The sequence below is a fragment of the Xiphophorus maculatus genome, chromosome 2 (assembly GCF_002775205.1).
Source record: "Xiphophorus maculatus strain JP 163 A chromosome 2, X_maculatus-5.0-male, whole genome shotgun sequence".
NCBI classification, from domain to species: domain Eukaryota; kingdom Metazoa; phylum Chordata; class Actinopteri; order Cyprinodontiformes; family Poeciliidae; genus Xiphophorus; species Xiphophorus maculatus.
This window is the reverse complement of record NC_036444.1, coordinates 21,388,303-21,412,742: the sequence shown is the minus strand read 5'-3', so window position 1 is coordinate 21,412,742 and position 24,440 is coordinate 21,388,303. Positions and strand designations below refer to the sequence as shown.

The 24,440-nt window shown below is 38.4% G+C and overlaps 1 protein-coding gene across 3 annotated transcripts in view; it reads right to left on the bottom strand.

Annotated features, from left to right (window-relative positions):
- The window catches only part of LOC102237329 (contactin-1a-like), a 70,900-nt gene that overhangs the window by 8,912 nt on the left and 37,548 nt on the right, over positions 1-24,440 (bottom strand). For 2 of the 3 annotated variants that reach the window (XM_023352718.1, XM_023352722.1), the window contains 14 exons: positions 23,031-23,069; positions 14,476-14,605; positions 13,183-13,361; positions 12,847-12,942; positions 10,795-11,001; positions 10,258-10,357; positions 9,218-9,399; positions 8,959-9,083; positions 8,435-8,552; positions 7,141-7,288; positions 6,035-6,162; positions 4,284-4,456; positions 3,503-3,626; positions 257-418 (listed from right to left, as the gene is read on the bottom strand). In XM_023352718.1, coding sequence (XP_023208486.1) covers positions 257-418; positions 3,503-3,626; positions 4,284-4,456; positions 6,035-6,162; positions 7,141-7,288; positions 8,435-8,552; positions 8,959-9,083; positions 9,218-9,399; positions 10,258-10,357; positions 10,795-11,001; positions 12,847-12,942; positions 13,183-13,361; positions 14,476-14,605; positions 23,031-23,069 — 1,911 coding nt within the window. The remainder of the gene's footprint in view (positions 1-256; positions 419-3,502; positions 3,627-4,283; positions 4,457-6,034; positions 6,163-7,140; positions 7,289-8,434; positions 8,553-8,958; positions 9,084-9,217; positions 9,400-10,257; positions 10,358-10,794; positions 11,002-12,846; positions 12,943-13,182; positions 13,362-14,475; positions 14,606-23,030; positions 23,070-24,440) is intronic. The other variant, XM_023352731.1, reaches the window with a different exon arrangement.

Sequence of the window (24,440 nt, the reverse complement as noted above, 5' to 3'; positions counted from 1 at the left end):
GAGAACAAGATAAAGTACTGATAGCTGTGAACTTAATAGTAAAACAGTGCTGCCTGACAGTTCAGAGGTAACTCTGAAGGAGCTGCAGGTACCCACAGCTCAGGTGGGTAAACCTTTTTGACAGCTTCTTTATTAGTGATACACAACACAAGTTTTAATGATAGAGTGACAAGAAGAAAGCTGTTATCAAAACAAAAGCCATAAATCCTACATTATCATTATCACACATAATTCTGTAGTGATATGTCTTACTCACATGTTGTGGCATTCTTCCAGATGTCTTTCAAGAACTCGTCTCGGTACTGGATGGTGTATTTGGAGATGGGGCTGTGGTTGTCTGCTCCACGGCTCCACTGCAGCGTGACGCTCTTGTCCGATCTGTCAACTATTCGCACCCCACCTGGGGCACCGGGGGGCCCTGGGGTAAATATATCAGAGGAGATTAATAGACAGGTTTTAAAAGTTAAAGTCACAGGTGAAAATGCAGATGTGGCAGAAAAGCCCAGCGAAGGTGAATCACACAGCTGTGAATAAACTGTAGACAGGAAGAGTGATGATTCTGGGAGCGCTTCAGTCTCTTAGGGAAATTCCTGGCATTAACTCTGATCTATTTGACATGCATAAAAAAACCCCATAAATAACAAAACTTCCATAAAGCACAGCACATCACAGCCTTTTACATTTTCAAGCTTTTTCATTTGAAAGACCGAGAAAAACTTTTACTTTAGGGCATTAAATTTTTAGAGTGCAGTGGAATATGTTAACCAAACTTAGTCAAAGGCTTTTTAATCCAATGTTTCTCTTGGTCCTGATGCAACTCTTAATTCTTCCATTGGAACCAAAAAAAAATGTCTGGGTTGCAAATCCCAACCCGCAGCCCGAGAAAGCCAAAATTCCCTATTAGAAAAAAAATTATCTAAGCAAAGACAATATATTCACTGTTTAACTGCCCCAATAGAACCACGAAGAAAGAAAAGACATTTACATTCTGTACTTGTACAAGAAAATAACTTAGTTTTGGATATTAAGCATTGTCAATATTTACAACGCCTGCAAAAAAATGGATGTTTTGCCATTTTCATTTATTGAACAAATCAACTGTGATCAAAATTTGGCTTTTTGACAAAAAATGTATACAGAAATAAACCCTTATGTTAAAAAAAACCTGATTTCTACCAAAATAATGGCAGTTAAATAAAAATAGTTAACATAAAATAAGCAGTTACATAAACACGGGCTCCTTTTAAAGTGAGTGACCTAATTCAACAGAGGCCCAATCAAATGGTGCCAGTTGTCTCAAAATGAATGGAATGGATCGCCTGAGTTCAGTGACTGGGTCTCAAGTGATTGTCAATAAGTATTCATGGCTACCATTACAGCATGAAGACAAAAGAATACTCCAAACAAATCGGAATAAAGGTTGTTAAAAAGTTCAAGTCAGGGAATAGATACAAAAAAAACTCTCTAAGGTATTAAATATCCTTTGTAGTTCAGTTAAATCCATCATCATGGCATTTAAGGAATATGACCCATGTGTATATTTGCCTGGATGAGTGGCAGTACAAGAAGGAGACTATAGTGAGAGAGGACACCAGGTCACCATGACTACGCTCAAGGAGTTGCAAACTTCAGCACCGGAGATGGGAGAGACTCTACAGACAACAACATATTTAGTTGAACATAATCGATTTGCAGAAGCAATGGAAACGGTTAAACATCCAAGGAGGCGAGTGCATTTATAGGCTCTGTATTTCCTCATCTGCCTTGACGAATAGGCTGCCAGCTTGATTTCCATTAGGAGCGACCCAGGATGTCTGCTTTGGTTACAGTTTGGGGAACCGTCACGCTCAGACGCTGTGCGTTCACCTGGCCGTCTGTCAGCGCTCGCTCTGAAAGCCACAGCAGCCCAGCCAGGACACTGCAGGGATCATTGGCACTCTGGATCACTGCTAGAATTCCTGAGTGGAAATCTACAGAAAGCCTTTGTCCTGTAAGACCAAGCTGGTTTTATGACCAGAGAAGAGGAGCAGGAAGGCAGGCTCCCAGTTGTTGAGTGGGGGAGAGAGAAAAAGCAAAGCTTGCTGAATCATCCAGGAGCTGAACTCGCAGCAAAAGGAGAGATAAAGCACTGAAAGTTGCCAGTGTTTACTTTGTGTGTACTCTTATGAAGTGATAAAAATCAGCAGCTGTCTGTCAAAATAAAGTGAAGAAAGACAGAACTCTGTGAGTCATCATGTCCTCATCACATCACGTCACACTTGATTCATTCATAAAGTGGCCGGCTGGGAGCTGACACTTTTCAAAACATGTTTTAAGGTCACAGAAGCATTTCGTGTCCCATTCAGTTTATTCAGCTACTGTGACTCTGCAACCGGAGCAACGACTTATCACAGTTCCTAACAATAAAAAAAAAAAACATTTCCCATGCTTTTTTCCTAAGTCAGGTCAGGTTCTTGTTACAAACAGGTCTACTGTGGTTCCAGTAGCAATATTCAGAAAACAAAACATTGCTCCCAACGTTTGTTTGATCGCACGTTATCTCAGAGATGGCCAGATTAGTTGGCGAAAAAGATTCTGATTCAATTGTTTCTAGAAAGAGTTTCTCACAGTGCTTTTGTAATGTCAGTGTGTCTGAATTTTTTCCCCTTTTTAAACACAGGCATATACTCGACCCCTTCATGGTAATTAACAGTCTGAATTGCTTTAATGAGAACTGCACAAGCATGTGGCTGATGAGCCGCAGAACAGTTTTGTCATCCCAGTTGCTTAACAAGCTCTCTAGCTATAAACTGTCTGATATATTCACTTTTCAGTTCATCCCTAAAATAATGTTCACACTTAAGCCTTTATATTTAGAATAATAGATGTATTTCATTATAAGTTTAAAATTCAAACTATTGTTCTGTATCTCTAACCCTTTGGACAAATCTTATGAAAATCATTTTTTTAAAACTATATTGCACATGGTTTGGTTAATGTCTTATGCGCAGTAGATTATTTTGTAGTTTTGTTTTTTTTTTTCTTTAAGCATAGATCCATAATAGTTGAAGGTTCTGACTGAAGCTAATGGCCAGTCTATTGGGGATCAAGACCAAAGTGGATTAACATTTTTAACAGCTCCAGTCTCTAAAATGTTGAGGTTGGTTATCCAAACACTATCTTATGATTTAAAGTAAGAAAGCTTATTAATCCTGCTTGGGAAACTACAAATGGTTCATTGAAGTAAAACTTCTGATGGAAAAGTCTGCAACACAACAACTCAAATAAAAATTATTTACAGATGTAAACAAACTCTACAGAATTAACCTAAAAGTTCACCAAAGCGTCAGCTTAGGTTTAAACCTACAAATGCATAAAAATGTTGCTTGTTCACCAAAATCCAATGACTCAAAAAAAAAAAAACAACAACCTGTGCAAACTAAAACTATTAAATCAAAAGTGTTAAGGATGAAGCTGTTTTCAGGGCTTTTAAATTAAATTCTACCAATGGCTCACAACTCACCCCTGACAACCAGGTGGGCTGAAGCGGAGGTGTTGTCCACATGGGTTTTTGCAGTGCAGGTGTAGCGTCCAGCATGTTTCAGTTGAGCATTTTTGATGAGTAGTTTAGCGTTTGAACTTCCGTTCTGCATCAAACGCAAGGAAAACAATTCATTACTTTGAGAAATTTATCTAAGGGGAAAAAAGTGACAGATACATTCTGTATTTCAGCCCAAAAATGTAAAGAGATTTACACCAAACTTCACCTTTTTCTTCCTTAGTTGCATTATTAGGTCAACACTCGACCTAAATAAAAGCAAAATCATCCCACAGAACCGAACCACTGCACTAAAGACTGAAATTGGCTTTGCTAGCAACACAAACAGAAGTGAAACTGAACTCCCCTTTTAAAAAGGGAAAATTCCTGCTCACAAAAATAGGAGATCATCATTCACAGTCGTAATCTGGTGGTTGCTGAGCGAGTGGAGAAACAAACGAGAAACCACCAGTTTATGGTAAGAAATGCACTTAGAGAGAGAGGAGGTCATGTCCACATGATAGGACATAATGGCAGTTATAATTACAACTGGGAGATGACTCAATGCTCTTTTCAAGAAAATATGGGGGATTAATTTTGGAGCCATAAAGTCCACTTAGAATAGACTGTACTTTTCCATTTCAGATATTCCAGTGAAAACAACGCTAGCATCAGACTTTAAAGCATGATTCTTGACTTGAATGAACCGACATTTAGTTCTAGTAAGAGAAAACAGACAAACAAAATGATTGTGGTGAATACTCACCAGGGTGCTTTCATAATGTGTGCTATCTTTGTCCAAATCAATTTCTTGTCCATTCAGGGACCAGACAAAGGTGATGTCCACCATTGGGTCATACGATGCTGCACACTCCATCCAGGTGTTGTCTCCAATGTGAACATCAGCGTTCGAGGGAGCCAGCGTGATCTTTGTGGACTCTTGAGAAATAAAAGAAAAATAGAAATCAATGACAAGAATAAGCAAGAGTCAAATCTCAAAGCTGAAACAGTTTTGATAGCATGAGCTGTTAGGAGTGGGCGATAAATCAATTTTATCCATGAATCAAATTTTCTGTTAAATCTGTTGTTTTGGGGGGTTTTTTTTACCAATGTGTAGTGATGTCAGGCTACCCAGCACCAATCATCTTGTTTTTTAAGCATATTTTATAGCTTGTTGAACTTTGAATCCAGGTCAACCCCAGTAGAAACGGTCGAAATAAAAGCAAGTTTAAAAAAAATAATATTTATGTCATTTGTAAATTCTTTTGAAAAAAAAAACAATATTAAAAATCTACGACAAATCAAAAATTGAATTCAGTAAGAAAAAATCCTGGGCTCAGGATTTTTTCTTACTGAATTCTGCTGTCTGTACAGCAGAATTCAGTAAGAAAAAATACTGTCTGTACTCCCATTGAACAATGATACATCTTTAAAAAAAAGGAGTTATCTGATTTTCTCATCACTTTCCTTGTTATATTAATAATCACAATTCTCTAAAATTTCACAAACAAAATCTAATGCAGGTAAGATGTTTACTGCTTCTTACCACTTTAAAAAAAATCTGATCTATTTAATGTTTTACATTTTGATGCAAAACTGTTCCTCTTAATATATTTTGATTAATTTTATTTTTGGTGACTGTCCACCTAAATATTACAGAATGGGAAGCTGCATCAATTAAACCCCATAAACATGCATGTGGCAGGATGCTTGTCTGATAGCCCTTTCCATTCCTATCTATAAACATTTATATTACACATTTCAGTATTTTTCCCCCAACCACACATATCTATCGAACAGATGTTGTGTAATAAAACATTTTACAAAGTAAATTAGCTTGATTTCTGACAATTTTAGTGCCAACACAAGCTACAAATGAGTACTTGTGGAACAAGGCATCGAAGACGGCACCTTCGATAACTACAATTAATAAATAATATTAATTATTTACATGATAAAAGGTTTGCAGAACAAACACAAAAAACAAGTAATTTACATGTATGAACTTTATGTTTTTTGAAGTGCAATAAACACAAATTTCCAGGAGAGGGCAGAAAAGAGCTTTGTATGCAGGAACACTGAATCTCAACTGTGAACAAAGTAGATGCTTCACAGCTCAAATTATATAAATGACAGGTAAAATAACTACAGTCTTTCATTTTCACTTATTACTTGGCTGATCTTGAACCAAGAACTCGTGTTTTTCTCTCAAAGAACTGCAAGGCCTAATCCCCTGTCTGTGAACATTGGATCCAAAGCAACTCCCTCATGAATCTGGCCTTGGGGGAATGAGTGAATATCCAGCAGAAGCCTGTATCCTGTCACTTTGCTCTGTGGGCCGTTATTTAACATCAGTTGACATTTGGAGGTCGGCCCTCTTTGGTAGAACTGAGAAAGACGAGATTGATTGCCAGCTAACATTGGGATCCGTCAAAGCAAACTCCACCGTCCAAGAAGCATCAATGGTAACCGAGGGCTGCTTGTTTTAAGCTTTGTTTGAGATTGGCTGCAACTTGCCTGTGACCACCAGAGGGCGCGTGCTGTTGGCCTTTCCCCAGTCGTTCTCCGCAAAACAGGTGTACCTTCCCTCATCTTGGGGCGTCACATTAAGGATCTCCAGGCTGCCATCCTCCCAGATGAACATCCTGAGGAGGGAGCAGGCCAAATATTCACACACTGAAGATTCCAGAAATTTTAAAAGGTCAAAAGTGCACTGTTTGGTATTCCACGGACTAGGGGATGATGAAAAATAGTGAAAATATTCAATATCACTGTTAGTTTTCATGAGAAAAACAACTATGTGCACAACTCTGCAAGAAGCCGCCTCACTTTGCTTCAAAAGTAAGATACGGATTAGTTTTTTCTGCGCTCATATTCATGCATGACGGAAGGCATGCCAGAAGCCCACTCCCATCCCCATTACCCCCGCACACCCTCTCCTGCTCAGACAGAAGCCGTAGAGAGAATTAATGTGCATATGCTGCATAGTAAATGACTTGCTGCTCCTCCTCCACAATATGTGAGTGTCAGCATTGGGACTCGGGGGTGGGCGGGTTAGGGAGTAGCATCAGAGATCAGAATTGGGGGTCCTGTGGGGGGCGTCTCACTGCACTCAGATTACACTTGTTTGCCAAGTGAAGAGCATGAGATGGGGCTTTACTCTGCCCAAACGGTGCTGCGTTACGAGCTTAACGTCAGCCAATGACAGACAGAGCAGCTCTGCTCAGCAATCAAAAACATTTAAGACTTTTCCTCCGATTATTGTGGGTCTCATAGATTTGAAGCTTATTTAGATCAACATTTTGTAAAGCGTTTCTCTGGGAACTTTAGCTTGCCTTCAAAGCAGAATGACAGATTCTGGTCCTTGCAGCCCAGATGTGTCTAAATGACAGATGACGGTACGCAGCTGAATAATATTGGCATTAGAAACAACAAAGGACAACTCAACCTTTACAAACCAGACTGAATAATATGAATAGAAATAACTGAATATGAATATTTATTTATTCATATTCATTAGATTGTTATTCAAATGTATTTTTAGTGAAAAAAAACACATCAAATGTTCACTCATTTGAGTGAGAACAAAGCGAGTGTTTCAGTCTTACTAAGGGACGACTGACCTGGAGGAGTTGGAGAGCAGCTCCGTGTCTTTGCTCCAGGTTATGGTGGGCTTTGGGGCGGCTTTGGCTTTGCATTCAATAACCACCCGGCCATTTTTTGGTGCCAGCACTCTTCTTACATGGTTATGGGGAAACTTTGGAGCCCCAACTGTGGATGACAGAATTTATGAATCTTCCCAAACTAGCTGTATATACACTACTCCAAGAGTCAATATGTCCTACTAAGCACAATTTCTGCACAAAAAACTGCTGAGTTCTTATTTTAACCCAAAAGCTGGAGTTATGATTGGTAGATGAAAGTCTGGTGATTCTAATCGACCATTTGGTGGAAAAATGTGTCCCGGTGTTTTATTTTTTTAGGGGGGATTGTCCTTTTTAAGTTGGAATCCCAGAGAAGTGACTATGAAGGGAAGTCATCCTTCTTGACAGTAGGGCTTGTCCCTTATTTACTGCTTCCACATAAGACATTTTGGAAATTTTCATCCTCCCAACTTTGTGAGAACAGTTTTGAAAATATCACCTTCCTGTTCCAACATGAGTAGGCATCTGAGCACAAAGCAAGGTCTATAAAGACATAGATATACCAGTTTGGCATAGAAAAATTTGGTCTTCACAAAGCTTCAACCTCTTGAACCTCTTGTCCAACATCAATGTCTGACCTAAAAATGAACTTCCGGAAGAAAGAATGGTCCAAATTTGCCATAAACACTACACTTCTAATACAGAATCATATTAAATCCTATGAGGTAAGAATATTGTGTCATTCAAGTCCATATCCTCTATGTTTAGCATTTTTGTTTTGACCACAGAAATAGTCATAACGTCGACATGCTAGAAAGGCAATATTTTAAACAGTATAATACATTAGGTATGAATTTTGTTCTCCCAATTCACTTGCTTGTGAAGTAAATTCTTCTGTGACATTATGACCTTTTTATGCATTTATAATAATTAATTTTTAATGCAAAATTAAAGTAAAAATAAAACTCGTCCAGGACACGACCTGAACCTCCAGAAGATTATCGGGACGCAACCTGATTATCAACCTGATTATCAACCTGATTAAGCCCTAATGTCCAATAGCAGTGACTTCAACCAGGTATTTCATGTTGCAGACTTAACCCAGTAGAACTGATCTACCTATAACCCATCCTGTTCTGGTAGATCAGGACGGGGTTAGCGGAAAAAAAAAAAAACCCAAACCATTCTTAGCTCAGCAGATTTTAGAATGTAGTCCTCTACATTTTAGCACAGCAGTTTCTGAAGCAACAACTTGTGCCAGGGTTTGACTCACAAAACACTCTTAGCTCTGCGTTGGCATAAATGACTCCGTGGCGATTCTCTGCTATGCACTGGTACATTCCCGCATCGTCTGATGTCAGCCTGCTGAATCTCAACTCGGTCCCATCAAGCTGTAGGAAAGAATAGAGAAGTTAGACTATTTTCATCCAATTTAAGCAGTAGAAATGACATCTAGAACAACTTGATGAAAAAGTAAATGCTCCACACTTACATGCCTTCTCTACCCAGCATTTTACATTATGTATTTTGATACAGCACATCTTAATATTTCTTTGCACATTTTCTGTCACTAGCTGCTGTTCCCGTGGGGGATCTCAGGCTGACGACAGCCGTTTCTGGGGAAGCGTTGCACAACAGCTGATTAACAACAAGTACTTTCCTCTGTCATGATGTACACACATGTTCTCTGAACTACATTAACAACACATGGCTGCACACACAACTCAGAGGAACTACACAAAGGATGCTTACTATACTACAAATAGAACAACAAAGATTTCCATGCCAGAATTTTACCGGTTCTCCATTTTTCAACCAGCGGATTTGAGGTTTCGGAACACCTTTGGCAATGCAAGACATGGTGTATTCGCTGAACAGGTCTTTCTCTGTGTTGACAATGTGCTCCACCCACTCTGGATGTGCTGCAATGAGAGCAGTTAAGAGTTAAAGAAGTCTACAGACAATTAACTCACTGGATAGGGACTTTTCAATTTATTGAAAGTGTGTTTTAGCTTTCAATGCTGAGGGCTGACATGTCATTCAACATTCCTCTTACCCTCCACAGATACGTTAGCATGGTGAGAGTCCTTTCCCTTGTGGTTAGCCGCTTCACAAATATAGACGCCGCTGTCATTGAATTGGACATTTGGGATGAACAGCTGAGCACCTGCCATCCGCACCTCATGATTATGTGGTAAAATTTTGCCCTTCCTCCTCCAGTGAATCTCAGGTACGGGGCTGGGAGGCACAGGGAGATGAAGCAAAGTCACACACCAGACAGGATTCAGCTTGTAACACATGCTCTGCTTTGCAAAAGTAAAACATTTGCCACACGTATTCACATTAGAACATTATATGTCAGTTTTAGAGAGTAATTGTTAGGTGGAGGTAAAATGATATATAGATTTTTGTGCACAAAAATCTAAAGAGCGGCACACATTGATTTCATCGCGGCTCCTACAAAAGTTTGTTTTAAAACTCAGACTATATCAACGTATCTGTACTGGTGTTCTTATTCTAGAAATAAGAGCACAATTATTTAGTTGAGCTTTAAAATCTCCATATTTCACAAGTCATACATTTAACACCCTCATATTCAAAACTTTGGTTTGGTTCCATTTATTTCTACACGTCTTTTACACAACTACAGACTGAACTTGTACTCACGTTAGTTTGCAAAATATCTTAAAGCCAGGTAGACTGAATAGGGACCATCTATGAACATCAGTGTTTAAGACTTACTGCATATTCCTAGCCCTAACACATCAATGTCCCATTCCTTTGTTGTTGTAGATTGTGGCCCTTTGCTCCAGCCTTAACCCGCTAACAGGTCTACGTTTAATTTGTATTTTAGCTCATTCCACTCATCCACTCCTCGACTCAGCCCAGCTTTTCAGTCAATGCAGGAGAAAATATTCCCCGTGCCATTTCCACACTGTATTATCCCATTCAAACGTGCGCTGCAGAAGTCATTAAAGCGGGTTCAAGAAGAAGATGAAGCAATAGCTGATTGCATTTTGCTATAAGCCTTACCTTAAACATACAATTCCTTCATGCATTCAAGCAAACAGGAAATGTCAAACCTTTCTCACTTACTTCCCCAATGCAAAGCATTCCAAGATGATGTCCTGTCCCACCAATGCAGTGGAGTGTGGGAACTTTACACTGAGGTCAGCAGGATATTTTCTGATGGAACCTAAACCGAAAAGCAACAGGTACAAACACATGCCACAAAAATTAACCATACTTAAATTAAAGGGATGGAAGATGTATTATGTTTTTTTTTTTTTTTACGCCTTTAGTTTACCTAAGCTAAATATTCTTTGTATTCAAACCACTATTTTTTTTTTGAAAATGCACTTCTGTGATTAAACATGGAGCTTCCTGAGGATTTTAGAGCATCCTTGAAGAAAATCTGAATAAAATAACTGTGGAGTGGCTGTGTGCTCATTTCGTGCTTCAACATGTCAAAAAAACTGTAAGATGTACTGGACTCTATTAAAGAAAACTTATTAATAAGTTGCTCCTTTTTTCCCCCCAAGCCGACAATGTTTTTACATTGACACTCTCTTAGAGTGTAAGTAATAATAAAGACAACACAATAATTAATTAAAGACAAAAAAAAGTACTAACGTTCAGCAAGAGGCTTTAGGGGAATAAATTTGGAAAACACGCTCTTGGAGATGGATGGGCTGGACGTGAAGCAGGAATAGTTGCCCCTGTCCGACGATTCCACCTTGGAGATGTAAAGGTTGCCGGTTATCTGGGAGACAAAGCGCCGCTTGTCCAGTGGGATGAAAGTGGGGAATTCATTGAGGATCCATCGAAACGACAGCTCGCCTACACAGCGAGAGAGCGAGAGACACACGTTGAAATGCTGCCTGTCAATCAACGGTTCGGACTCAAGGCAACGTCTATGGAAACAGACGAGGAATCTGGATACGAGCATGGGCTCAACTATATGAAACGTATGAATAGTCATGAACAGCTATGCCGTGCTGAGAGTAATTATAATTCACGCATGTTTTGTGTTTTGACCTTGCAGATGGATTTGCAGGATTCTTTCAGCTGAAAGGCTTAACGGAGGGAGCTGTGGGGAAGCCCTGCTTGTTGTAGTAACTATGATGCTGTTTGAGTTGGTAATTCCATAATAAATGTATGGCTATAGACTAGCATTCAGAATGAATATCATAAATGTCAGTGCCGTTTTATTTAGCGAATGGTTACGGTTACATTAGCATTGCTAATGAAAGAGGGAAACAGTTTGGTCAGCCACATTAAGAGACTGGAAACAACAACTAAAGCTCAGGATGCACTGGAAAGTTGTTTTTTTTGGCCAGATTTTACTCACAATTTCCAGTTGGGCAAAGTCTCTACTATTTGGGGACAATCTGCATGGCTGGATGACATAAAAAAAAAACTGTTTGCATAAATGGTAAGACCAAAACTTATTACCCATCCAACGGAAAATGTGTTGGCAACAGTCACTGAAAAAGAAATGGTTGGACAACACCGGAGACTTTTATTTTACCCAGACCACAGATGTGAGGTTACACTGTTGGGTCTCAAACCAGATCCTTTGCCTAAATTACATCCGACTGGCAAAGTATTCATGTTTCTGGGGATGCAAATTTCCTCGCAGGTAGAATCCAGAAAGCAATTTACAAAGAAATGAGTGCAATTCAGTATTAATCTCATAGTGGTTATGGTTTGCAGTCGGTCCTCGAGGGCCGGCATCCTGCATGTTTCAGTTCTCTCCCTGGTTTAACACACCTGGATCCAATGATGGCTCATTAGAGGGGCTAAGAAGAACATTGACATGCTGCAAAGATTGATGCTACCACCAGGGAGAGAACTAAAACGAGCAGGATGCCGGCCCTCGAGGACCGACTTTGGGCACCACTGGTTTAAAGGATAAAGAAAGTCAGACTAAACTTTGTGGAAATGTGTAACTAAACTGTGTTTTAAATGAATGGGACTGATTCTGACTCCACGGTGTAATAAAAGAAATCCAGCTACAAATAAAAACAACTAATACATCTGGTTGTTTTACTTTAAATTTCAGAAACAAAAGGCTAAAAAATATTCTAATCTTACTGGCTAAAATCCCCCACATGACTATGACTTATTTTAATGTTTTTAATTATGATTTCTTATACACTGTAAAAAACAACAACAAAAAACCCCATTTCTAATTCACCTAGCTAACCTATTCATTTCATTATCTAAAAATAAAAGTAAAATAACATTTTACCATATAAATATGGTAAAGTTCTGGCAACCACAGCTGCTAGTATTTTATAGTAAATTGGAGGTTTCTTTGTTTACAGAGTAGCTTTTATTTTTAGATAAGGAAATAAACAGGATTGCTGATGTCACACATGTTAAGCTTGCCAAAACACACTGATATGTATGTCATGAGGTACTGTGTTTGAAAATACAAATGTGTTTGCAAACACAAATATGCATCTTTATTTAGTGGAGTTCAAACATCCTGTTAATATTTTACCAAGAATAAATGTCCCTTGTCCCTCCCAGGACAGAGCTCCACATATAGTTCATGGTTCTAGCACCACTTCCATACATTTTTTTCAGGGGGCATTAGTCTGATTAGTTCCAGATTTGACCAAATTAGGAAAATCCTTTCATCAGAGAAGTAGACTCTGGTATCGCATGCTTATTTACCTGGATAATGTGGAGGGGGGGCGCAGAGCAGAACGGCCCCCTGGCCCTCCTTAACATGCACTGCCTGCCTCTCTTCCGGTGAAAAAAGATCGAGATCTGAGAGACGGAAACAAGATCATCGTTTTACATGAATCGGAGACTCCCGCGTATCTAAATGTTATCATTACACACTAAACATAAGGCTTGTCTGAACATGAACTTCCTAATGAAATGTTGCTACATATTTCATATGCATGTTATGCATGAATTAACAACTCTGGGGAAGCTGTTCAACATCTGGATGGCACCGCACATTGCTGCCTACAGAAATGTCTAACTCCAATCCAAACAACTCACATCCGAACTGGACAGACGCCTCTTGGCTGACGACCGTGCCGTACATGTTGGTAGCCAAGCAGGAGTATTTCCCCACGTGTTCCGATCTAACGGGGTTGCTGATAATCAGGTTGCCTCCCGATAAACTGTAGCTGCTGCCAGGTTTGCTCAGGTCAACATCCGTGTTGTTCAGCTTCCATCTGCGTGGAAAGCAACCTGGGTGAGTATACTTGTTTATCCTGTTTATGTTTTTGGGTCTTTAACTACTTCTGCTAACTTTAAGCAATTTTACTATTTCATATATCAAAACGTTCTGCTTCTTCTGGAGTTTTCTGCTATATCTTTTTCTAAATTTTACCATTGTACTTTTTGAAATATTTGCGCTTTTGTGCTAATTTCAGCCACCAATGAAATACAGTGAAATAGTATAAAATTCCACAAAATTTTGCCAAAATCTTCTGCTTTTTCACTGCTTACTACTTCCACTTCAACATAGAAACTCCATTCAACTCTTAAAGAAGTCACAAGACTGTAAACTATCTTCAAATTGTCAGGCTTTTGAATATCTCTTACGGTTTTTCCACGATTGCGATTTAAGTTTTATGTAGATTTTTGATTGTTTTCAGGTTTATATATATATATGTATATATATATATATATATAGGTTTGTCATATATTATATCCTATGGTGGAATTCTCTAACTGTTGTCAATTACACTCTAATAACTGACATTTTTTTAACTTTTCATGCTTTTCGACATACAAAGTGATGCTGTTCATACATATTTAACTGTACAGACATAATTTATGCATCAAAACGTAGCCACGTATTTCTACTTTAAGAAATTATGACTATCATTGAGACAGGTCTTACGGTTTTTTGTCAAACTCTTCTGGAACACAGACATGCCACACCTTCTATTTCCATCAATGGGTTTCTCTCTTGTGCTCCGTCTGCCACATTTTTTGCTATATTTATCAAAACTAAAATATTGCTAAACCTATATTTTGCAATATAACTTTTGCTACATAGCAAAAGTAGAGCAAACCTTTTTGCTATATTTTGCAAAAAAGTTTTCTTTAAACTTTGAAAACAACTTTTTTAAAAAGTAAGAATTTGTTGACCAGTTGTATCTCAGTTTACTTGCTGGTAAAATTATAAGATGACTTCAAACATAAATCTTCATCTACTGGTATATTAATAATTATTCAGAAAAAAAAGTATGCCAGCCAGCATTTTACAGACAGACCCTGAAACAACGGAGGTGAAATTTAAAGTGCATAGTAATGAGGTTGGGTTTATGGAAACATTACCTGTATGTGGCAGGTGGATTGGCTCTCGCCTGGCAGGTCATGACAATTCTGGCCTCGGGTGCCTCCTCGGGGTAGATAGTGTCCACCGGCTGCTCCTCAAACACCGGGCCGAAACCTGTGGCATCATCTGCTGAAAAGAAACAAGGCAGAGTAGGACGAAAAATGGTATGAAGTAGATTTGCAAGCTGGTAAGATCAGGAAGTTCAGTCACTAAGTTTGATTGGAAAAACAGAAATTATCCCAGCAACTATTAAATCTTGCGTAATGTTTAGCTGTGTGTTGCAGATGTGCAAGAGCCCACTTCATGAGAACGCCTTTTTTTATTTATCTTTTTGTTCAATCTGGCATTTGCAATAGCAACACACACATGCAATCACCCCCAATTACTCATTAAAGGAGACAGACATCCCGAGCAGTGGCATGAATAAGACATAAACACAATACTGGGCCATGAATAGGCAATGAGGCAGAATGTTCCCAAACGCTGATTATTCTCAAAGATCAAGACTGTGTAGGTGGCTGAATGGATTGCAAATGGGATGCGTGTGTATGAATGCGAGCGCAAATGGGTGTTATTCCCCCCTGTGTTTCTGTGTCTAAGAATGCACAGCTGATACCTCAAAGGGGGATATATGCTATTTCAGGCAGTAATATGCTGCTCTGCTTTAGTTCATGGAACCAGGCCAATGCTAGGAATCGACTGACTACAAGAACCTCGTGTAGCGCCTTGCTAATCTACTTCTACTGATTCTTTCTGTTACATCACAACCATAAACGTCAACGGATTTTACTAAGTTGGTGCAAAATTGAATTAATATGATGCAAGTTCAACATTTTTACAGATTTAAATCTGACAAGCATTGTTTTTATTTATATTCAATGCAGTACATTGAACCACATCACTGCAGCTTAAACTTTTCACCTTTCTGGTGAGATTCTCTTGATCTAAATCAATTCTTTGTTCTGAAACATTTCCTCACAAACTTACCGCAACCAGTGTGCAGATATTGAGATTAAATAACACTGTTTACTTGTCAGAAGAGTTCTCAGAGCAACTGATAGGATTGGATTTTATGTAAGGTTATCAGAGTATCAAAGTAAAATAAACAAGAACGGGGATTTAAAGACAAGTCATGGGAAGAATCATGCACATATTGCTATAGCCCAACGTGTGTTGGCTCTTGACGTGCATGTTGAGTAATCTCTGAAACCGGCTGTCTAGGTGCACATCTACAATTTAAATTACTTTTTCTGCCTTGGATGTCAGGGGCTCAAGGTCTTGAAAATCATATAAGCCTAAAAAGCACGAGGACACATCGACAGTCACATTAAGAAGTTTGTTACACTCTGAACAGCCAAGCAGGCGGTCCGCGTAAAGACATTGAAAGACGGGATCAACTTCCACTCAAACACTACGGCAGCCTGCCACATAAGAGCGCTTGACATTGATGGAAATCCCAAGGACTCCGAATTACTGCTGGCTGTGAGCGAAATTAAAAAATGCTAAAAATGGGCCGTTGAGCGGTTGATAAGATTAAAATTAGGTGAGAATCTGTGTTTGGGGAGCAAGAGAGAAGAAGGAAGTGCGAGCAAGGAAAAACTGAAAGCTCTCACTGAAGAGCAAAGAGACTACTGTGACCCTATTTTCTGTTGACTTAAGCTGAAACCATATAAAATGTGGAATAAATTCTTAACACATAAATATAAATTATAAATGTTAGACAGCCTGATGGCATTGGTGGTTTTTGGTAAAATGTTGAAGTAGCAGTTGAAATGTAATGAGCTCTGGTGCCGTTCGCGACTTCTCCATGTTACGTGGGATGTGACAGATGGTGGCGAGGGTGTTAAAGCAGGCCACATATACTGCCTGGAGACACACATAAGTCCTTTAACGTTATCTCCAGTTTGTTTCACTTTCCCTATAAGCTCGAGGGAGTCTCCAACTCTTCCAGTCTTCACCCTGTTATTTCTTTATCACCCAAGCTTGTTAGATCCAATCAACAGCGTTCCAAAACTAATTTCCCTCCAAGATCTCTTTACTCTTGTTGTTCTCCATCAAAAGTGTGTCACTTTCTCCACCTGTGATGTGAACACTACATCACAGGTATACATCACTATAGGAAGAGTAAAACCATAAAGCAGCTTTCAAACGATGACTTAAATAATGGAGGAAAATAAACAACAACAAAAAACCAACCTGTCCATTTGTGAAAACAAAAGTGCCCACTGAATTAGCATTGAAAATTATTTTTTGGTTCAATTTCATTAGACAGTAGGCATGATTACCTGACCTAATCAGGTAATCACTTCCAAAGAAACTGTACATGAAGTAAACTAAAACCTTGTTTTTCAAGCTAAGTGTTGTAAATCCCAGTCATCAGCAATTTGTTTACGCCAGGAAATTGGCAACAAGGAAGTGCATACAATGTGTAGAACAGACCACAGAACAAAATGACTGCAAAAGGCAACACGATCATGCCCTAAACTGAAGCACTCAATAGCATATGAGAATCAAAGTAAGTGACATATCAGAAAATCACAAGCTGCCACTAGCAGCCATCAACGCACAGATGGGTTATGCTGCAGGATAATGACACAAAACACAACAGCAAGTCCACCTGTAAATAGCTACAGGGAATTTAAATAAATACCATTTAATGTGGCCTAGTCAAAGTATCAACTTATTCGAGTTTGATGCAAATATAGTACAAAGGAACCAACAACAACATTATTTAATTTTATACTGTGCTCTACAGATGCTCTGTGTTCCAAATGCACATGTATACACATATGCAACAGCGGCCATCATAAAAATAAACAAAATTGTGGCTCTGTCTTGTGTTCGGAAGGTTGTAAGTTCAATTCCAGCTTCCTCCTGCCCCATGTCGGTGTGCCCCTGGGCAAGGCACTTAACCCCAAATTGCCTACCGATCTGCATATCTGTGTATAAATGTGTTAGCGTTTGTGAGTACGAATGGGTGAATGTGACTCTAGTGTAAAACGCTTTGAGTGGTCAAAATGATCGGAAAAGCGCTACATAGGTTCAGTCCATTTACCATTTAAACATAATTCTGTGACAAGATAATGACAATTAAATGTGGATTTCACTTCTTTGAAATGAAATGCACTATTCACAAAAATAAACATGCAAGCAAGATAGTGTAATAAAGTTGTGGACTGGTCTGTCATAGTACCTAGTTTTCCTGCAGCCTTCCTGATCCGTCCCCGGCCCTTCACATGTTCTGTTCCATTTTTTTCACCTGCTGCCACTCTAGTAATCAGTCTGTTCAGCAGGTCGCTTGCTCCTTGATTGCTTCAGTTCCCACCCTGTTACTGGTCACTGGATGTTTGACGGGTTTTATGTTCCTTGATTTACTTAGTCTCTATTTTAAACCCCAATTTTGATATGTCTTACAGTCCAACTTTGACGACTCATTTGAAAAAAATACTGCGGTCTCACATGATATTAAGATTCAACAACACGTTAATATGTTGCACTCAGTGTAAAATCTAAAATGCATGCGCTACAGCATGAAATCACATAAAGACATTTATCTTAGGAAATAGGAACAAGTTTTAACCTTTAGCTTAAAGAATCACAGTGCTCAATGCGGCTTCCCAGAAGCATTTGCAGGATTGCATATACACATCTCAAATCATCCTACTCTTTTTCTCAAAACCTCCCACTCTACTTCCTAAAATAGAGCTTTCCACAAAACAGAGAAAATCTCTTTTCAACAGCTCTTTCAATCACCCTATTTTTCTCTAATCTCTGAGTCTCTTCGTTTCTCTTTTTTTACCCTGCATCAAAGATTTCCTCTGTTCCCTATTTTGGCGTTTCTTGCCTGTGGATACTTGGCTTTGACTTTCTTAACAGGCGAGTAATTATTACACAATAGTCAACTGTGAGTCCCCCTAACAGAAAAAGAAAGGAAGCCGGACAGTCTCTCTAACAGAGAATGCCACAACTGCAAAACAAATGTGTAATGTGTGTCACCAGGGCCGGCTGGAAGTGGACATACTTCTTTATCAAACACAGGCGGCCCTGTGCAGCTCAATGGCATTGAAGTTTATACAGCACTTGTTTATTTTCAGAGGTTTTTTTCCATAGTGACATTGAGTACTAACGCAGCATACATTCATTATTATTGAATATTTTAGTATGTCTTTGTTTAATTGTCAAGTGTCTTTCTAAATTAGTTTGTTCACATAGTTTGTTTTAATATCCCCATGGAATCATGATTATTAAAATCCCACAGCAGTGTAATTCTCTGGTGAATTAAATTTTTATTTGTTCTATGTGCACAGGATGATTTCTCACATCTGTGCATGATTTCTTTTTTTTTTTTTTGCATGACCAACTGAGAGTCCAAGTGGGACAGATAGCATATTGTGTCCTTGAGGCAAAACAGACACAATGTAGTAATAATTACCCACATACCCCTGAGCCATGTAATGAGGCATAATAACAAACCAAAATTGTCCCTGTAGGGATGATCCACTTTATTATTCTGTTTATATAACAATTAATAATTCTACTTGTACTAAATCGACTGAAACCTATTTGCTTTGGTTAAGAAAACTCAGTCACTGCATCGCTGTAATTTCAAAAACATGTAGCTATATGTATTTGTGGACTGTTTATTGTGATAAACAGTCCACAATGGATTATGATAATAATAGTCTATCATAGTGTGAAATATTCTGCTTTGTGGTTAGTATTATTGATATTAAGGGAGGGCTCTGTATGTTGTGCTGTCTGTGTGATAACCTGCCTCATAACATACCACAACTCCTGTGCAAATATGCTGCATCAGTTTGCATAAAATGATTCATTGACAACTAAAACCACATCATTGTCCTCAATGGATGTTCACTTTTGTATTGTAAAAGAGCCAAAACTCCTTGTGTCTTCAGAAATCAGGCACGAGTCAGTAAAATGCTTTATGATAATCTGTGTAATTTTCCTGTGGGAGGTTTCTGAACCTCCACCATCAGTTTCAGTTACAGGAAAAAAAATATATTACAAAGCTTAGCAGAATTAAAGGTTAAGGTTTTAACACAAATGTATCGTAATGCAGAGCATGACATAAGTGCTCTGCCATGCACCAAATAAATACTCATCTGATATTTTCACATAGTTACATCCTCTCTCCTTTTCCCTGATTTTTATCTTCCAAATCCCTCCTCAGCACAAATACAATGCCAAACAAATACATTTTTGATTTGCACAATTTGGAGACGCGTACCACAGATGGCACAGAAAATACCAATCCAATTTTTTGGGTGGAAAGCAGGAAGAGAATAGCTTATTTATGTTTTTGTGAAATAAATGTTGTTGTATCCAGTACAAATATGGCACCAAAGTGATTCTAGTATATTACTTTGAGAAAGTCCAGCCAAATGTAGCAATAGTAGCAGTGATATATATCTAAAATGACTAAGCCTCATATATTTGACCATGGGCAAGACAGCACAGATAAGCTAATGCCGTGACAACCAGCTGACTCCACGCAGCACCCACAACTCATACACCCTGGCAACACAATCATGAATTATAGCAATCTCAACGCAAATTTTTTCTGCCTCGTCAGAACCGTTGGGAGAATCTGTTGCTCACTTGTAATCACAATGTATGCTTGGTGCACCCTAGGAAATCTGACCGAGACCTCACAGAGATCATCCACGGCTCAGGAACTTTAAAAGCCCAATGCTACTGCCTGTCAAAGTGAGATATGATTCAAAAATAGATCCCAAGCATCATATTTATTTTGTTCTACAAAGGAAAAACACAACCAATGCTTCCTGGTAAAGGAAAAAGAAACAAATGTGGGGCTTGAGCAGGCAACAAAGAAGACCATCAAAGAGGACAATCATTCATCCCATCAACTAATTAGACTACATCCAGGATCTTAGCTTGTTCCCAGGCAACAACTCAACTTATTTTCTCCGTCCAGTTCAGCCTGATGACATTGCATTCATTTTGTTCTTTTTTCAGAAAAAGTAATGCATACTGAGGCTGGAAATTGTATGGATATACCCATTTAATAATACACAAAATAAATTAACAATGTAAAATGAGATGATACATCTTGGAGTTAAAGTACATATTTACAGAATGCAATTGATTTCTGACATGCTCCTGCAAATTTTATTTAGTTATTTTATTTTTACACATTTCTTCTGGTAATTTGAGGAGAATCAATAAGTGTTATTTTTGGCCCATCTCTTGCCCAGTCGCAGTTATTCCTCAAGTATCCACAGCAACCTCCACAGAGTGCAGCTTGCAACATAGAAAGCTCAAATGAGTCAGTCTGAGACCACAGCAGGTTCTTTACTCATTTGGCTTTTACATGTCCGAACCGCTGCCATATTTGTGGCTTGCTGAATATATTTAACATCAAATAACTTAGCATGGTCTAAGATATAATCATAATTAAACAAGCTGTCATGAAGTATTTTAATGACAGCAACCTCCTTCCTTGTCCGTGCTCTGTTGAAGTTAACTTCATAAACTTCAACAGAGTTGGGCAAGACAGCACCAATTCTGTCTTGCCCAGAGACAGAGTTGGTGCTGTCTCTGGGCAACTCTGAGACAACTGTGGTTTCTTTCAGATGAGATTGTCTTGATAAAGCATGTTTGTGGCCATTATATTGCCTGTTTGAAGAATATTATCTGCACACAAACACAGAACAATAACAGCAATAATTGTTTTCAATTAGTTTCAAATGTGGTGATATCTTCAGTGCTGTGGTTTATTACACTATAACGACGAGATTCATCATCTGAACGCTGAAATAACTGTCATCGTAAAAATATTGCATACGTCATAGCACTGTATGAATATATTTTCTTTCATTATTCTATCATAAACATACAATCCTCAGCCACTTTATTAAGTACATCCTCCTAATACTGGGCAGTCAATGTAGCCACAAAATATCATTATCCAGTTATGTTATTAGCTATCAGTGTAGCTATATCCTCTGCTGGGTTTGTAATTATTAATCCCCTGTGGTGATAAACTCTATAAGTAGTTTACATATTACTAGTCTTGGTTTCAAAGAGTATTCTATGATGAGGAACATAAACAAGCAAAATTTGAAGCTTTTTCTTTTAAATATTCGGTTTTAATGCAAGAACTACAGGAATAATGCTTGTAGCTAAACAAATATTAGCTATAATACACTTAAAGAGGAGCTCTGTCGACACCCAGAGGCTTCACTATAAATAACGGCTTCTTCCAAGGCCACCTCATCACAGAAAACATGAGGAGACTCCAGCCCTGTGCTTTCTTTAAAACCGGTAAACCCAGCGGAAGAAAACCTCGAAATGCAGCCATTTTTCTACATGGTTAATTGAAATGAGGGAGTAGGAATGCCAATAAGGTATAACACCGTAATTCTGTTTCTTTATATATTGTGACTTGTTTATAAAATCCAATTTATAGTAAGGCAGCTATTTTCATATATGTTTACTTACGCTACTGAAACAGACAACAAAGTGAGAAGGGTTCTAGTTTATGTTATAAACACACTAACATTGTCTTCAAACTTTTTTTTTTTTTTTTACCACTCCAGGGGGTCTTTTTGTGGGCTCTAGTGTCCCTTGTATGACAGTAGGCTGACAGGAAACAGGGAAGGAGAGGGGGGAAGACATGCGGCAAATGTCGTCGGGTCCGGGAGTCGAACCCGGGACGGCCGCGTAGAGGACTCAAGGCCTCCAAATACGGGTGGCGATAACCGCTACACCACCACGGCACGCCCAATCTTTAAACTTTTTTATGAAGATTTTTTTTTATTAAATAAAAGATTAGAAGATAGTTGGTTGCTACTCAGCTTACTAACTTTTTAAGAGACATGTTTTATTGTCTTCCAGGTATTAAGGTGAGAGGAAATGACATTTAAAAATCATTCTTTGGCTAAACATAAATCTTGAAAACCTAAATTGTTTTAGGATTTTAGGGTGTGTGAATCCTCTCTGCATATGAACAGTAGGGAAGAGTGAAGTCTGTTTACTAGAAATAATTCACTAGGCTTTGAATGAAAAAAAAAACAGTCTGTTGATTGTTGAAAGGAATGGCTGCATGTACGGTAATTTATTCATGGTAAAAGGGAACTGTTCCTGACTGGAAATACATCCTGGGTGCTGCTTTAGGATCTAACATGGGGGAAAGCAGTAAAGTGCTGGTAGACAACTGGTTATCTAAGGAAGTGAGCTTTCATGTACTAAATCAGGAGTTTTAGTGGTTTGTTACTCTGAACATGACGGGTGTGTGCAACACAATGCCAAGAGGAAGTAATACCAGCATTAACAGTAGAGAAAAAAAAAACTGTTGTCTTTTTCCAAACAATTTAAAGTTTATCACTCCACAGTGAGAAAGTTCATTCACAGGTGAGTGGATATCTCAGCATCTTCCCACAGAAAGAAGGACACTAAAAGAGTCATATGTTAGACACCACAGACCTTAATTAGGATGACAATTAAAAAAATATATACGGTACGGTTAGAAGTAGATTAAAGTGCAAATTGCGAGGAGGATTATTAGTCTTACCTTCCAAAGGGTCCAGTACAGTCCCTTGCTCTGGTGAATCTGCAGCAGAGAATTCAATGTTAATCATCAAATCAATATTCTGCACTGGTATAGTAGAAGACTCCGATCTTTTACATTTATAAAAGAACGACACTTAAAATGATGCAAATACACATACACTTGGCTTAAGAACTTCCCAACCGCCTACACAATATTACATTTGTAAACCATAAATTAAAAATGCAATTTATAATGTTTCTGTCTTTTGTGGAAGATGAGTGATGTTAAAGACTTCTACTGCGAGTTACACGACAAATAGGTTGCAGCGTAATTATTCCCAAGGACCAAACGCAGAAAACATGCACACTCCTTATATTGTGTCTGTAGTGTAGAGTGAGCTTGACATTTCCCAAGCTGTCATAGCGTTAATGTCACATCACACTTTGTATATGCTGCGGCTAAACAAACATGTCAAGCCGATGTCCCCTCGCTAAAGTGAAGACCAGAGTGAGCTGACTGACTGCTGTCTTTCTTACTGCAGCAGTGATTTTTTTTTAAGTTCCTAAAAATGTAAAAGAAGTGAAGAATGTACTGTCTTTATGTTGTAATCAGAAATATAAAAGAAGTGTGCTGCATTAAAGTCATGATTAAAAATCAAGAGAAGAGCCAAATCTTGTAGATTCACATTTGTCTTTTATTGTTTCATGTGAAAAAAAGTCTAAAATTATTGTGAATTGCTTATGGAGTGGGAATATAATCAATCTCGCTAATTTGGACATTTCAAGCTTATTTTATTTATTCTTCCTTAGTCACCCATTGAATGTTTATTTACCTTAAACTGACCAAAGAAAATGACAGCATAACTTAAAAAAAAGTAACTTTTCTGTTTCATTAACATCAGATTTTCCTCGTTTCCACGCAGCTCAAATTACTCCCTGATTCATATCCCCTCCCTGCATCTCATTTTCTAAACCAAACACTTTTTCAGCTGCTTGTTCACACTTTGTCTTCCCCAATCTTCAGCTCAGGGATAAACTGACAGCTGTGAAGAAAAAAGTATGCGACTATCCAAGCCACCTGTTGGATTTTCATGCTTTGTTGACAGAGTCGTTCATAAGCCTATTTGCGGAGTTGCTGAAGGACACTATGTTTTTTCTTCTTTGGTCAAATAGATGGCTGGTTGTTGGATGTTTTGACTTGATGGGATACGGGCAAAAAGCAAGCTGAAACTAAATAAGCAAAATACTTTGAAATTCTACATCTTTCTCGAAAGTATTTAAAGAGGCAACTATAACTGTGAAAACGTCTTCTGATCCAGGCATCATATTTCTATGTCTCGTCAAAGCCAAATTCATAGCTGCAATTTCAATGACCACCTCTGAGACGAGACAACTCAAAAAGAAAGTAAAAATCATCTCAGAAATTAAAAAC